The sequence below is a fragment of the Poecilia latipinna genome, unplaced genomic scaffold, assembly GCF_001443285.1.
Source record: "Poecilia latipinna isolate Pla-1442-1.1 unplaced genomic scaffold, P_latipinna-1.0 Scaffold914, whole genome shotgun sequence".
Lineage (NCBI taxonomy): Eukaryota > Metazoa > Chordata > Actinopteri > Cyprinodontiformes > Poeciliidae > Poecilia > Poecilia latipinna.
In genome coordinates, this window is record NW_015113530.1 from 25,107 (window position 1) to 41,081 (window position 15,975).

Below are 15,975 nucleotides of genomic sequence, written 5' to 3' on the forward strand. Positions count from 1 at the left end.
CATAGATGTCGAAAATATGCAAAAATGAGTCGTAGTATAGGATGAGCACGCTATGATGTTAAAAGAGGGCTATATAATGTGTGTGACGTATAACGTATATAATGTGCAATAATTACACTTATTGTACAATTATGCAGATGGAATATTAAGATATTAAAAATTAGATTGAAATCTGTACTTATGTGTCTGAAACCTTTAGTGGTTTAACAGCAACAAAAGTCAGTTTGTCTTTCAGGCGTCAGAAAATCGGTTTTCAAAACGGCGCTCCTTCTGTTTCTCTGCTGCATCCACCTGTTACCTCTGCTCCTTCTCAACCCAAATGGCCCAAATGGCTCAGCCTTCAACAGAGGAACAGAGAGAAAGAAACTCAACTTTCACATTATTTATTTAGCAATAAGAAAATATCAACACAAGACGGCTGCTTCACATTTTAGCAATACATTAGCACACACAATGTTCACAACTTACGCCACAATCTGGAACCAACATAAGAAATGTTAAAGAACTTAGTACTTTATAAGTATTTTTAACAGCATTATAGTATGTAAAAAATGAGGTCAACTTACACATTATTTGCATATGGCTGGTTTTTACAGCCGATTCTAGTCAGTATTAAAAAAAACAACCTGCAGATTCAACATTAAAAATGTAATTTTTCTCCTGTCAGGTTTAAGTTCAACCCTCAGCAGCTGTTTTCAAGCCGCAGCTGGAGGCTGAGCAGACTCGGACAGTAAGAGGAGGAAGGCCTTTTCCTGCTGCCACTGCCCTGCTTTGGAGCCGCCATCTTCTCTGGATGGAGATGGATGAAGCCAAATCAGCCGTTAAACTCCATGTTTCTCAGTCGATGCTTGTAAAAGACTGAAAACGTCTCCGTCAGCACAGATTTGCACGTTTGTTTCTCCCCTATCTGCCCACAGGAAGCAGGAAGTTAAATAGTTTGGCTGCATTTCAGTGTTTAATCAAGAATTTCACATTTTTTAAACATGTAAAACAGATGAGACAATAACTTGAAGAAGTGCCAAATGTTGTCCTATTTATGATTTTAATTCAAAGTTGGATCAGGGAAATGATGTAAGGGATTTTTATTTATTTATTAGCATTTTTGAAATATCCTATGTGAAGCATAAATTGTTTTCTGTCTTATTAAACAGGGACAAAGATAAAACCTGCAAATCATATCCAGATTCTCCAGCTGCTACTGATGATGATCTTTACTACAGTTAACATAGAAAATGTTTTTTTTTTCCTTCAAACGGATCACTTAGTTTAAAAATAAACATGCACTTTTAAATATGCCAGATTTTCATGTATTTTTGTCGTGTTTTTGTCCAAATAAAGAGTCACTGTTACGTTTTTGCTTTCATTTCTTTCTTCTATTCTAAATATCATAAAGTTGAGTTTACATTAAACTTTTAGTGATTAAATTAAATGCTGCAGGCTAACTTTATAGATTCATCTCCATTATTATTTGATTAAAAGTCTAAAGTCAACATCCTGTCACAACCTTGATTGGATTAAAATGGTTGATTTCCTGACTTTTAGGGTTAATTAGTTATTTAGGAAGGATGAAAGAGGAAAAAATTATACAATTAGTAAAGAAATTAGAAAACAAAGGAAAAAGAACGATCTGGTTCTGCAGCGGCCATCTTAAATCCTCCACCCTGTTTTTTTCTTTTTTTGCAACTATGATACTTAAAAATTCAACCAATTCCAGTAAACCAAGACATTTCACTAAATTTAACATTCATTTCAGTGCTTCACATTAAAAGTTTAGGTCTAACTTTCAACCACAGATTGTCAATTTGGGGATTTTTAGTTCAACTCAGTTTTATAGCTCTAAAGAGTTTCTTAAAACATGATTTAGCAGTAATTAAAAGGGACAAGCCTTTATGGGGCATTTTATGCCTCTACCAAATGAAAACATTATCCATCCGTCTCCCCCGGTGTTAAACCTCTAATAAAAACACTTTCAATGTAAACAGTTTGTGCGCTCACTCCTCAGCTGGCCCAGTCGTCCAGGACGGGCAGGAACGGTAAGTCTGTGCTGCCCAGGTAGGTTCTGCCTCTGTGCTGGAAGACGTCGCTGATGGCCCACGTTAGGCGTCCCTCAGGGTCATGGAGCGACCCTACGATTTACCCGTCCGATCCCAGCTCCAGGACCAGAGCGTAGCGCAGCAGCAGGAGGCTGTAGCAGCTCAGAGGAACCAGCTGCACCGACACAAACCAGGAAACCGCCAACATGTTTAACAGACTTTAAAATATCACTATGCAGACAGAAATAAGTTCTCCAAACCTGGAAAATACTGAAATTTAACTCCAGATTGCTCCCAACTGTATAGATTATACTTAATGTACAAACTACAGTTTTAATCTGTGGTTATTTCCAGTTTAAATTGTTCAAAATATCAAGAATAAAATAGCATGCCGTTACTTACTAAAGAATAAAATCTAATTTTAACAGAAAACCTCCAACCTTGGCCAGGAGGCGTTTCACCGCCGGGTACGGAGCGATCATGTCCAGGAAGGGTGGCAGAAACTTCTGGAAGCGTGTCGTCGTCATGCCAACCAGGAAAGTTCCGTGGTCGCTAAGGCGGATGTTGTCAGGGTAACCGATCATGTTGTCCAGAATGATCTCCTTACTTCCTGCCTTCGGGCCTTTCAGCCAATACCTGAGAAGGAATTTTATTACTAAGAATAATATTTAGAGCCACATATCACTTTCACCAGTGGGGGGCACACTTCCGCTAAGCCGCCAATAGCATTTTTGCTAACCTTGAAAACATTTAGTGAACTGGTCGTCCTCCAAATTATTTTCTCCAGATAAATTCTAAAGTTTACTTGACTGTTTTGTAAAATTCAACATCTGTGTCAACGGCAGAGTTAGCAAAACAAAACAACGATAAAACTTCAGTCAGAATCACAACCAAAAATCTAGGTGTGTAATAGCAAAAATTACAAGTTTTTGATATAAGATCAACATAGTTTAATTTTGCATGTTAGCAAAAGCTTTTGCTAAATACTAAGTTGTTTTAGCAGCATATTAGCGGAACTAGCTTTAGCTTTGGCAGAACTAGCTTTAGGGTTAGTGCGACTATCTTTAGTTAGCGGTGCCTACCACTGGTTTTCCATATGAAACACCTCGTGACAACGGTGTAAATACTCGACTGTACCTCAGTATGCGTCCGATGCTGGTCTCAGCCAGCAGCAGGAAGTTCTCGTCAGGCGACAACGCGATTCCATTGGGCATGTAGAGCGAGTCCAGCAGCACCGTGACCTTTTTATTCACAGGGTTGTAGGAGAGAAGGCGGCCGAGGCTGTTCAACTCGATCACCTAAAGCATCAAAGAAAACAGCAGCTTCATCTCATCTGCCAACCATCAACTAAACCTGAAAAAGCAACAATATAGTAAATCTACAACCAAACAATTGGTTGAGAGTATAAACCTAGTTTAATCCATTACTGGTATATTTAAACAAAAAATGAAAACGATTTAAAGAAGCAATGTTTTTAGCCTGGTGGAAGCAATTTAAGCCTGGTGGCCCGTCAGGCTGATGATACTCTGGGAGAAACACTGCAAACTCAAACTCTGTTTGTGAAAACAATCTTGGTCAGTGAAGCTGATTTAGGTTCTCCATGATTTTTTTGGTCCTGAACATATAAAACAATCCGTATTTTCTAGACTCAAATTTACAGATGATTCAACACTTTTTCCAAACGTTCCTAACCAGAGATGGACAGTAAATACTTACATTTACTTGAGTTACATTTTGGAAACAATGTACTTTTAGGAGTAATTTTACTGTGAAGTATTTCTACTCTTACTCTCGAGTAAAATTCTGGATTGATCATTTGATCAATGACATGAGTAACGTTTTTACCAAATAAGTTTTTACTCTTACTTGAGTACAATTTGTGGATTGGTGGCTCTCTTCCTAACTTATAAAGAATTAATGGATGTTTCCAGCTAAAGCCTGAGAGTGGTTTATGTTTGTGAAACGCCGCTTCATCAATTCTCAACAATCAGTTATTTATGCATAAATATCCCCCTTGTAAATTCAGGAACTTAAGTTTAAAACAGTGAAAACACTAAAACAAGGTTTCCTGAAAACCCACTCGCCTCCAGTCTGACGTGTCTGCGGCCCCAGCGTCTGGACGAGTCGGTGAAATAAATGATCCCCGTTTGGGAGGAGACCTCCAGGCCGTTCAGGAAGGCGAAGGGAACGCCATCAGCACCTGGTGACAGAGCGACGTTCTCCTCATTCGTCTGCGTTTGTAAAAACCAGCTGAAGCTGTTGGACCGTACCGTCTGAGCTGGCCACCAGCAGAGTCTTGCCTCCAGTTTCAGGGTCGACGCTGTAAAGACCGAAGTAAGAGTCGGCAACGACCAGCTGACCGTGGCGGTCCAGGCGAACGCCGTGAGGACGGCCGCAGACCGGCTCGTAGTCAGAGCTGCTGCCTGGAAACATCCAACAGACATCCTGGTAGTTTAAACCACCTTACTGAACTACTATAGCAACAGGATGTAAACATGTTTAAGAAAGGCAGGATAATAAGATGATAGAGATTATGTTTTGCTTACAGGTTACTTTCTTGGTACCAGCAGCGGCACTAGGAGGCGACTAACACCCTTCAGCTTTTACCTCTAATACATGGACATGAATCACAGAAGCTGATGGAAAACATTAAATGGACTAATTAGAATAAAACTCCTTGAAAGTATTTTTGTTTTCCAGGCACATTGTGTCATTTTAGAAAACAATCAAGTAACTATGGTAACTTTGGTTCCAAAAAAACACTTCATCACATATGACTTAAAAGAAATTCGACTTTGTAATTTAACGCCTTAAAATTGGGCCTCTGTCTCTTTAAGAAGCTCTTTCTCAAACTCCGCCTTCAGGAAGTCATCACAACATGGCTCCTCTATTAACCCTTTAACAACATTTTTACCAGCGTTGCACTAAGTAGCTCCTATGATGAGCTCAGTCTGAAGGAGCTGAGTGGGGGAGGAGCTGTGTCTTGAAGGCGGGGCTATGTCCAGTCAGGCGTTTTACACAGCCGAATAGTTGCCATGGAGATTAAATGATTTCTTAAACAAAGTATCCGAACCGCATTCTGGCAGATCCTGTCCCATGTGTGTGATGAGAACAAGGCTGTCATCTGGGCCGATTCTCCACAGCTTCCCGTCCACCGTCCCCGTATAAATGTTACCTGAAATAAAAAACGGACAAGAAATTAAAACTTTTACAACTTTCACTTCAGTTTATCAAAACAAAAACTCAGCGTTGCTCCTAAAATCAGTTTAAAGGTAAAGTGATCGGGAAGTAGTGACATCTAGTGGTGAAAACAAATTACTGCAATCAAATTAATAATCCTAATTGCTTATAATAAAGAAAATAGTTAAAAACAGGGAGTCAATGTGTCTTATATGTGAAGAATGTAGCTTTAATGAAGGAAAAGAGTCACCATGAGCATCAGCAGCAAAGGATTCTGGTCCGTGTAGTTTTCCAGTGAACAGCCTGCGGCCCCTCTGCAGGCGGGTGTTAACAGCCAGTGGCCCTTCGAGGGCCGGAGGAGGCCCTTTCAGACTGAACACACACAGTTAGTAACCCTAATCAAATAAATTCAACACTAAATTATAACGTTGAACCTTACATGTACGGTTTGGGATCTATGGGAGACGGCAGGAGGTAAATGCGGACCGCCACGGCCAGCAGCGCTGCTAGCAAAGATCGTCTCTGCAGCCTGAAGAAGAATGGGAGGAAAACACAAACTGATAAATAAATCAGTTTTTCCATGTTTAACAGGGATGCTCCTAACGCTGCTCAGTACACTAGCTTTAATTTTTCCCCTATGAAAAATTGCGTGATAAATATCAATACATAAAACATCTGACTGAATGTGCAGTTCATAGAAAATATACAGAACTCTGATGAAAAAAAACAGCATTCTGGGAGATGTGGACAGAGGAAAGCATTTAACTGCTCAACCTCTCCTGGCTAGCTAAGCTAAGTTGGTGGAATGAACTGACTCACTCACTCTGGTTACCTAGCAACTCATTCATTCTTTGGTTACCTAGCAACAACCTGTTGAGTAATGCCCAGCAGCAGTTTAAGGTTTTGCCTCAGGACTGCTTAAAAATAAAAAATGATGAGTCGTGAAAACAATATCAACCGAAACGTTTATATCTAGAAAAAAGCTGTGAAAATAAGTTAAACTCTACTGTAATAACTGGGGGAAAAGAAATCTTGTGCCATGCTTACTGAAGTGACCTTTGACCTTCCACATGGGGAGGAGGAATCAGGCTGCAGGTCAGTTACACAACAAGAACCAGAGGCAGAAGAAAACTGGAGCTGATTGGTCTGAATTAAACTCAAACATTTTTAACCAACTTTACAAGCTAAATGCTAATATTTTATCAGCTAAAAATGGAGATTAAACAAAAAGCAAACAGGACAGGTCCAGGGTGAACCATCTAAAAATTAGGATTATTATTATAAACCCTTATCTTAAAAAAATCTTACAGTTATGGTTTTTATTTTGTACTTGATGTTTTAATTATAAATACCTTTAAGTTATTCTTCTGTAATGTAGTGGCTTGCAAGTGACTTCCTGGTAAAATAAAATCCTACACTCAAAGTCCCTATAAATAATAAGTAATTCTATGTAACTTTTTTAACTGGGTAAAACTTTTTTCAAAAGCTATTTTTAAAATTTAGATTATATACAGTTCAGTAACTGATACTCTGAGAAGTCAAATTACATAAGATTAATTTTAATTTAACAGTCCTGTAGGAAAAAAGTACAAAAGGCTGAAAAAAAACAATGTATTTAAAAAAAAAACGTTTTCTGTCTTTTTATGCTCCTCATCTGGACCCAAATCTGGTCCAGTTTAAAAACTTGTTTCACTTAAGATGCACAACATTTATATTGTGTTGGAAAATTAACATTGTAGACTAAATTATTATTTTACCAAATCTATACAAAAATCTGAGGAAAATATATTAATCTAAAATTAATTAAAATACTAAAACTAATGGAATTTTTAAATCTAATATGCATTTATGAAAACAAGAAAATGGAGTTGAGATTTACTTTTGTTATTCACTTTTGGAAATTAAATCCAGATTAACACAAATCATTTAAATCTAAAGATTAGTTTTCAGCTGTTTGGCTCAACAACTGTAAATTTAAATATTACACTTAGAAATAAAATAATCTATTATTTAACTCACTTATTTTATGACCCACCTTACAAAGAAAAAAAACTCCCGGAAACTTTGAACGCAACAGTTTAAACAGGTGGGAGACTTGATGAGCGCTGCGTGTTTTTAAAAATTCCCCACAAAGTAAAAAGTTTAAATTTTTGTCTGAGTTTTGTAAAGTAAAATCTAAAAACTTACATTCCTTGGCGTGAAGTCGGTCTTTTTTCTGCCTGCTGTTCCAACCTAGAGACGCTACATGGTTATGTAGACGAAGCAGGAAATCAAGCTACCGGAAAGACGCGCTTTTCCGGCCTGGGGCGTCAAAATAAAAGCACTACGAGGCGCATTGTAATATATAAATTTCTTACTGTTTGGCTTTTTTTAAATATACATTTGTGGAGGGGGTTTCTTTAAAAATTATTTTTCCAAAGAAAGCTGCATTTTTAAACTACTTAAAAAGTATAGTTGACACTTAAATTTCTTCCGTTTATGTTTTGTTTTTTTTGCCATGTTTGAGATTCTCAAACTTCTAAAAATAAGAAAATGCAGCTTTAAGATGATGATTTCATTTGATAAAATAAAAGCAGTTATTTTTCAATTTAAGAAAGGAGTTAAATTTTTACACAGGACTGGGTTGTTCTGGAGAAAATAAATTTTAAAACTATTTTAAACTGTTGGAAAGCACAGTTTAAAGCAAGTTTCATGAACTGGTATTTCAGTTCTTGAAATACAATTAAAAAACTGGAATTTAAACCAGTTCTGACTAGTTGAGATTTGGTTTCGATCAAGCAACACTGATTTTAATATCCAACATGGCTGCCACTTATATTAAATCCAATGAAAGCTGCATTTTTAACCACTAAACTGAATTAGTTGAAGAAAAATAGCTAATGCAATCAAATTAGTTTTTTTAATGGGAATTTTACACTAGTATGCGTAAATATTTTCACTTTATAGTTTCAGGGTAAAACATTTGAAAGCCTTTTAGGCGTCAAAACTGAATAATGGGATTATCTTTTAAAGAAAAAAGTCAAACTAACCTCATAAATGGTGGGACTTTGTTTTGGCAGCCTTGTTGGTTTGAGTTTTGTCAGCTTCACGTGCGTGAGGGTCCAGAGTTTGGCAGTGAGGAGGAGGAGGAGGAGTCTGTGTTTTTGTCTGGCTTGTTATCGGAGTCGGGGTCAAATGGAGGACAGAAGGAGGAGCTGCTGCTGCAAACAGGCGTCCAGCCAACAGCCTGACGGCATCAACAGGCAAAAACTACAACCGGCAACAACGAGGACAAAAGCAAACTGCTGGGTTTTATGAAACACAATATGACATTTTACAGCAATCAAGTTACTAACAAAAACTTCAAATATTTAAATTCAGAATAAAGACAAACCGAAATAATCTTTATAAAACAGAAGAGTTTTCTTTTCAGACAATTTATGAAGCTAAATTGGGGCCATAATGTTTACTCAAAATAATTTTCTTTGAAACTGAAAAGTAAATGAAAAGATTCGAAAATGAAAACATTTTAAAACAGAAAAACAAGATTTGAAACAGGAAAAAAAACATTGAATCTGAAACGTTTTGAACTTTAATTTTTTTTTTGTTTGAAATACATACGGATTAACTTAAATAACTTTTTCAGTTTCACAATATTTTTTGTTTTAAAAACAAGTTTTGATAAATTTGATGGCCCCAATTTAGCTCCATAAGAATTAACTTAGCCATAAAAAAAGTTATTGACAACAATAATGTTCCTTAACTTTTCAGCAACAATAACTTCCCTTAAACATTTATCACAACATCATTGACCTAATCCATAAATAGAGTTTGAATAACCATAATTGCCTAATATTTTATATTAAATTTTTTAAAAAATCATCCAAATCCTAAATCAGAGAAGCATCTTCTAAAGGCACAATGTTCAACTTTAGGCAGGTTTTTTGTTAATTTCAACATGGATTTTTATTGCAACATTAATTCTGTAAGGTGATCTGAATATTAATCACAGAGTGATAAAATAAACCCAAGAAAAACCATGTAGAAACATAAAGCAGTGAACCCAACATGGAACCAAGAAAGTGAGAAAAAAAATCTACTGCATGTTAGAGTCTTTGTCATTTTCAAGCAGCAGAGATTTCCAACACTAAAATATGGGACAGACTAATATTTCTTTTTACCCAATAAAGTCAGGTATAAGTTAATAAAAGGTGAAAAAACACCAGTTTTTATGCTTTTTCAATAACTTATGTTAACCTTTAAAAAGTTTATCAATCATTTTCACAATATTGTGTGTGATCAAAAGAAATTTAAATAAAATTTATTTAATCAGAAAATAAAAGAACAAAACACACATTAACCCTTCAAACACCAAATGAGTCTTATTGCTCAAGTTCCCTGTACTGCGGATGGCACATACTTTAATATTTTGATGCTGGAGCGCCATCTTCTGGCCTCTGTCATAAAATGCTGGTGTGTTTACAATCCTGACAAGCTTCCTTAAATGGTTAACAATATTTAACAAATATAATCTGTCACCAAAGATAATAAAAACACCACAAATCCTTTGTAAATAATTTATCATTTCCTATGTTGCATCATCAGCTTTTCTTCTACTGCTTCAGCCGGACAGATCCGGTAGTTGGTCGACTTCTTTTGGATCTTTTCTGTACATTAGCATATAAGCAGTCCCTCTAAAAATACACAAACAATAAACTGATTTCAGAGGAACAGCAAAACTGGATTTCTTTTTTTAGCACTCAAAAATTATAATAAGAAAATCTGGCAAACATCTCTATTGAATAAACATTGAACAAAGTTCTTAAGTGATAAAATATTCCAATATAGCAAGAAGAACCCTCAAGTTTTCTGATTTAGGAACCTGAAGGAATACAAAACAGATTCTTAGCATAAAAGCTAAGCTAACTAGCTTTTTCCATAAACAATAGCTTAGACAACAAAACATGCGAGACCTTCAACTGTTTTAGATGACAGAAATAAAAATGTCTGAAAATGAATCAAAGTGTTGTTTGTGTTTAAGAACATGTGCTAGCTGGTGTTAGCACTGCAGTAGAGCTAGCTGTAGCATAAAGTTAGAAAACTGCCATTTTAAAACTTAAATAAGACGTAGCATCAACAGTAATGCCATTATTCATACAAACAGCTTTAACTAGATTCCTTAAATCGTTTTTATTAGACAAGTTAGCATTAGCCTTGTAACAAAGCTAGCTGCTTTTGGAAGTTAAAAAAGTACTTTAGAAATTCCTAGCATCAAAAGTAATAAGGTTGTTTTATGAATAAGTTTTGTGATATGGCTACAACTAAGGCAGATAACTGCAATAAAAAAGATTAAAAGTAAACACTGAAACTACACGTCAATTTATTGATTCCGTTTAAACCAAACTCCTTGCTAGCTGTACAAGCTAGCAGTAGCACTGCACAACTAGCTACTCCAAGATGCTGGGAAGAAAATCGTTTTAATTGCTTTTGAAGAATAATATCAAAAAGAATTATAATTTACAAACATTTTCATTTTTTTATGTAGCTACCATTAAAGAGCTACATAAAAAGCTATTTTACTGTAAAATAGGACCTGAATCCACATCTCCATTTCATGATTCTGTTTAAGCTAACATTACAGCTAACTATACAGGCTAGCATCCAATTGTTTAGATTTCTTTTAATGAAGAATTAACTTTATTCAGAAATGAGAATATCCAATATTTTAGAAAATGTGTTCTTAAGTAGAGAACATAACAAAACTTTATGAGACAGTTACCTGTTGGGACTTCCCTCAGTTTTCTGCACATCTTCCCAAGATGACTGTAAATTACCAAGAAAATAAGATATTGATTTAATCACAGATTTGCACAGAAATCTGAAATAATTTTTAAAAGATCTCCAACTTCAGCATGCAAAGATAATATTATAAACCTATATAATTATGTTAAATGTTATGAATTGTTTATGCTCTACAATTTTAGCTTAAGGTAAAATTTTAAATTTGTTAATTCAACCAACATTTTTGTTTTATATGATTCAATCATAAAAATAATTGTATTCATGTCTGTTTTTATAAAAGCCATATAACTTTCTTTGAAATGAGACAGATTTAAACGTACCTGAGAAACATGGCTGTCATCTGCATAAAACCAGCGGTTGCTCAATCTCTGGCGGACATAAGCAGTGTAATGTCCAAACATTGCATCGCCATAATGCACGACCACAGCATATAAAGTATACCTGCAGTCATTCTGCAAGGAAAACAAAAACTTTTTAATTATAAAAAATATAAAATCCAGACACTCAGTAGAAAAGTCAGGTACCTGGGTGAAGTCTGAAGAGAACGCTTCCCTCCGAAGCTCAGAGAAGTTGAATTTTTCTGGGAAAGTGACACTGCAGTTGAGTTTTCGGGTGAATCCACGTATATTTCTGAAGCGTTTCAATTGTATGCACAAGATTTGAGGCAGAGAGCAAAGCTTGACACCCTGAAAAGCAGATTTAGAGGCACCGCTTTAGTTTATCTGAAACAGAATTTGACATCAAGAGAGCAAGTTTTACCTAAAAACTAAACAGGCCCGTTTACTGTTAGACCTAAAATATCAAGAAATTACTTAAAACTAAAACTAACACAGCTAAAATACCTAAAAATAACCAATTCATGTTTTTATAAATCAAAACAAAGGTAACTGCTTGTTTTAATAATTAAAACACCAAAAACACACAGACAACCATGTTAGCTCTGGCTAACAGAAGCTAATATCTGCCAATATCTATGCCCCAAAGGGTTCAGCCAATCAGCAGCAAGGAAAATTAACCGCGCTCCCTGATTGGCTGCTTTCTAAAAGGCAGCCAATAGCATTTCAAGTAGCACTTTCCAGTTTCCTGGGTCGCATTCTCTTTGGACTGTTTTCGGTGTATATCAAAAAATTACGTGAATAAGCAAATTTTTCACAAGTACTTTCAAATTGCAACCCACAGAAAGTCTGCGAATTTCCTGTTGGAATAAAAGCCAACAGAAAAGTAACTTTTATGCTAAGTAACTACAGTGAACTTATGCTTTCATGCAAACTTGATGAACCACATAGAAGTGGGTTCACTGTAGTTAGCTTAGCTTTTATAATTGTTATTTTGAATATATTTTTTCATGTAGTCCTTCAAATCATCAGAACATTAACTTCTAATTTTTGTATTTTCTCTCCATGCTTTATCTTCTTTGACTCATTAGTTCTTCGTTTGTTTGTTTTTATCAGTTCTCTGGTGAACTGATAAAACTGAAACCCATCCTGACCTGTTTGGTTGGGGTCTTGGTTTCACATTGTGCACAAAAGCAGCAGTCAATTCCCCGCAGCTCCTGCTGCTCGAAGAAGGAGATCATGCAGTCCTTCTGAAAAAGAGTTAAAGCAGGAGCCGAATAACATGAAGACAGGCAATAATCTGGGTGATAAATGGATTTATTGATTAGTCGATATTTTGGATTTTTTTCCACTAATGCTTTTCTTGTGTTTTGACGTCAGCAAACCGTGGGTGGCCATCTTGTTTGACAAATGTGTTTTTTCTTCAATTTATTTGGATTCTGAATTCAACTCTAGCAAAAAATATTTTAAATAATAAAGTCATGAAATTAGACGAATGCAGTAGTCTATGAGAACTGAGAAATTTGCTATAAAAATTAGGAAGTTTGTGAGCCCAAAGTAAAAAAATTTGCTAGAAAAATATAAATTTTTTAGATTAGTCTCAAATTCTCTAGAAAAAAAACTATATTTCTGGGTATCAAAAGTTTAAAGTTTGCTACAAATCTTTTTAAAAGTTTGATATTAACCTGGGAAATCTTTGAGAAAAGGCTCTAAAATTTTTGTTTTGAAAGTCAAATAACCATCTTTTGATTTTTATAGCTGTTTTTTTAGTTCAAATTTTTGACTTTTAAAATAAATTTCCAAGCTTGCAACATCAATCTCAAAAATTCGGAGCTTTATCTAGTATGCTTTAAAAATATATATGTATTATCGTTGTCTCTTTAGCTTATATGTACGAGTTAGCATTAGCTTAGCAATAAAGCTAGCTGGTGCGGTTAGCTAACTTGCAATGAAGCTAGCTAGTTATTCGAGAAATTTAGAACTTTCTTAAACTTAAGGTTGTTTATAATGAGTGTAACGTTTTATATGTGGATATGTTGAATTAAATGTTATTTTTAGTATCGCCAAGCTTTTAAGAGCAACAACAGAAAACATACCAGAGAGTTTCGGTCTTCCTTTATGTGTAGCGGCAGGCTGAACAGGTGACTGTTCCGCGTTTGAACGTTGTTGCACTCCAAACATTGCACCTGTGTTTCCACTGAAATCTTATACAAACTCTGGATTTCAATAGCCTGGAAGAAGAAAAGAAATTAAATCCTGTCTAGATGAAGTATAAAATGATAAATCTGAGAATGAATCCCGACCAGAGTTCGGTCATCCATTTGCCGCTGAATGAAATCCAGAATGGATAAGAAAACTTCGTCTGCGTCGTGCTGCGTACTCACTGCAAAATCAGGAGAGTTAAAAGGTGATCAGAGTGAGACCTCTGCGGTGCAAATATGGGTGTCTTACGCCGGATGCGGTTTCGGTCCAAGCAGTGGAGGAAGTCCTGATGAGGAGCGGGATGAGGAAGATCTTCCTGCATCATCTTCAGGACTCGCTTTAGCTGGAAGGGAACATTATCTTCCGCTCTCACACCGGCGGGTTTCCACCTTAAAATAAAATCATAAAAACACGTTTATGTTCCGTTTAATTACCCTGCCGGTTGCCCAGGCTAACATTAGCTTATTAGCTAAATTCCCCTGTTAATTTACTCACTTTTCTAATATGTCTGCTAGTTCCCAGGTGGCGTTGAGGGTCTGCAGCAAAGTGTTGACACAGCAGGACAGATAGTGGTTTATGAGGCCTCTCATCTCTGACGGAGAAAAACAAACAACAATTAGTCAATTACGATATTACAGTTTTTCTAATTGATTTAATTTTTACTTTTTGACAGTTTAAAGTCAAACTGGTGTTTTTAAAGATTTATTTTGTTTTTCTGAATGACCAAAATTAAGAAAATAATGTGTTGATTAAATTAGGAAAAAGGAAAGAAGAGAGGATGGAAGGAAATGAAAGATGCAAAGAAAGAAGGAAGGAAAGAATAAGTCACGAAGTAGGAAGAAAGAAGAAAGGAAATAATGAAAGGAAGAAAAGGAAAAATAATGGAAGGAAGGAAAAAAGAAAGGAAATAAAAAGGACAGAAAGGAAGAATGGCAAGAGGAAGGAAAAATTAAAGAGACAAGAAAGAAGGAAAGAAAGAAGGTAAACAAAGGGAAGGACAAAAAGAAGTAAAGGAGGGATTAAGGAAGGATGCAGTGAAAGACGGAACATTTAGATAAGACAGAGAACGACTTAAATATGTTTTTCCTCCTATGTTTTATTTTTTCATTCAAATTTGAAAAAAAAAAAAAAATATATGAAATTCCAGTCCAGACTCTCCAAACTGAATCAGAACCAGCAGTTCACCTCTGAAGAAAACCAGTGGCCTAGTCAAAGTCTGAACTTAAATCTACTTGGACATGTTGTAGATGTTTGTGCTGCCCTCTAATATGCCTGAATTAAAACAATTCTGCAAATTCGAGCAGGTCAAAAATCTTACACAGTTCAGATTATTTGATGTTTTTTCAAAGATCTAAACGGCGAATTAATTCATATGTAAAAACATATTTAGGGTTATTTAAAGTCACATTTAACGAGTTTTACAATAAAAAACAAACCACATTTAATCAAATTAAGCTTTAAAATAAAATTTTCCTCCTTGTTTTTACTTTTTAAAGTCCAGTAATAAACCTTCGCATTTCTGCCAATGTGGGTCGCAGAACTTACCGAACTCCCTGCGACTCAGAAAACGGCTCAGTCTCAAAAAATGCTCGGGTATCCACACAGACATCGGAACGGACATCCGTTAGGTTCGGTTCGGTTGGAGGATCCGAACCAGAAAACCATCAGCGGGTTCTGTCGATCAGCTGGGTTCTGTCGATCAGCTGGGTTCAGTGTCCGGTCCGTCAACATCAGCTGCGATACTTTCGGTTCTTTTTCGCTTCCCTGAAAACGAAACTTAAACCTGCGCAGATCAGGCAAAACATTATGACCACCGGTCATACTGCTGGATGTTCTGGTTCATCACATCCACGCGTGGAAAACTGAGTTTATTTCCCGCTGTGGGGAAAATGGAAGATAATCGGAACCAGATGAGCCGAGTTGATGTTTAAGGAGGAAAACTTCCGAAATCAACACATAAAGAGCTTTTTATCAGGGACATTATAGAAAATATGAGTAAATGTCCGACAAAAAATCTGAAATTTTAAAATTGATCTGAGATTTTTTTTTTTTTTTTTTTTAGAAAAACACTTGGAAATTTCTGAGTTAAAAAACCCCCAACTAAATTTGCACGAGAAAATTTGAGGTTAAATCTGTTGTTTTTTTTACTGTTGAAATAAATTTTGAATTAATCAGTTTCTTTCAGAACATTTCTAAGTTTAATAACAAAATAATTTTTATTTCTAGCAAATTTTCAACTCTTCAAATTCAGAAGTGTCCAGGTTTTTCTCGAAAATGTTTAAGATTTATCCCTTTTTTTTTCCTGAAAAATGTTGACTTTTCAAACTCAGAAATTCAGTTTTTTTCCTGGAATATTTTTTAGATTAATCTAAAAAATGTTACTTTTTTCTAGTAAAGTTACAAGTTTAAAAAAAAAATAATAATAATTTTTTTTCTAGAAAATT

General features: G+C 35.5%; 2 protein-coding genes across 2 annotated transcripts; both read right to left on the bottom strand.

Moving 5' to 3' along the window:
- Positions 1-1,673: 1,673 nt before the first annotated feature.
- LOC106957561 (adipocyte plasma membrane-associated protein) lies at positions 1,674-8,709 on the bottom strand. Its single transcript, XM_015048949.1, has 9 exons — positions 8,243-8,709; positions 5,653-5,742; positions 5,464-5,585; positions 5,107-5,208; positions 4,304-4,456; positions 4,118-4,233; positions 3,171-3,331; positions 2,474-2,669; positions 1,674-2,208 (listed from the first exon to the last, which is right to left on the bottom strand). Exons 1-9 carry the CDS (start codon positions 8,245-8,247, stop codon positions 2,134-2,136), a joined length of 1,020 nt encoding a protein of 339 aa, XP_014904435.1. The 5' UTR covers positions 8,248-8,709; the 3' UTR covers positions 1,674-2,133.
- A 423-nt stretch (positions 8,710-9,132) lies between these two features.
- usp18 (ubiquitin specific peptidase 18) lies at positions 9,133-15,592 on the bottom strand. The gene is made up of 10 exons (XM_015048927.1): positions 15,077-15,592; positions 14,027-14,123; positions 13,781-13,920; positions 13,633-13,712; positions 13,426-13,560; positions 12,484-12,579; positions 11,519-11,680; positions 11,315-11,446; positions 10,972-11,015; positions 9,133-9,886 (listed from the first exon to the last, which is right to left on the bottom strand). Exons 1-10 carry the CDS (start codon positions 15,150-15,152, stop codon positions 9,814-9,816), a joined length of 1,035 nt encoding a protein of 344 aa, XP_014904413.1. The 5' UTR covers positions 15,153-15,592; the 3' UTR covers positions 9,133-9,813.
- Positions 15,593-15,975: the final 383 nt, after the last annotated feature.

Coding starts and splice junctions, on each gene's coding strand:
- usp18 (XM_015048927.1), bottom strand. CDS start 15,152: ATGTCCGTTCCGATGTCTGTGTGGATACCCGAGCATTTTTTGAGACTG. Junction 11,681..12,483: donor CCAAGACCCCAACCAAACAG/GTCAGGATGGGT, acceptor TCTGCTTTTCAG/GGTGTCAAGCTTTGCTCTCT. Junction 11,016..11,314: donor ATGACAGCCATGTTTCTCAG/GTACGTTTAAAT, acceptor GGTAATTTACAG/TCATCTTGGGAAGATGTGCA.
- LOC106957561 (XM_015048949.1), bottom strand. Junction 5,209..5,463: donor CTTTGCTGCTGATGCTCATG/GTGACTCTTTTC, acceptor TTTTTATTTCAG/GTAACATTTATACGGGGACG. Junction 4,457..5,106: donor ACAGGATCTGCCAGAATGCG/GTTCGGATACTT, acceptor GGATGTTTCCAG/GCAGCAGCTCTGACTACGAG.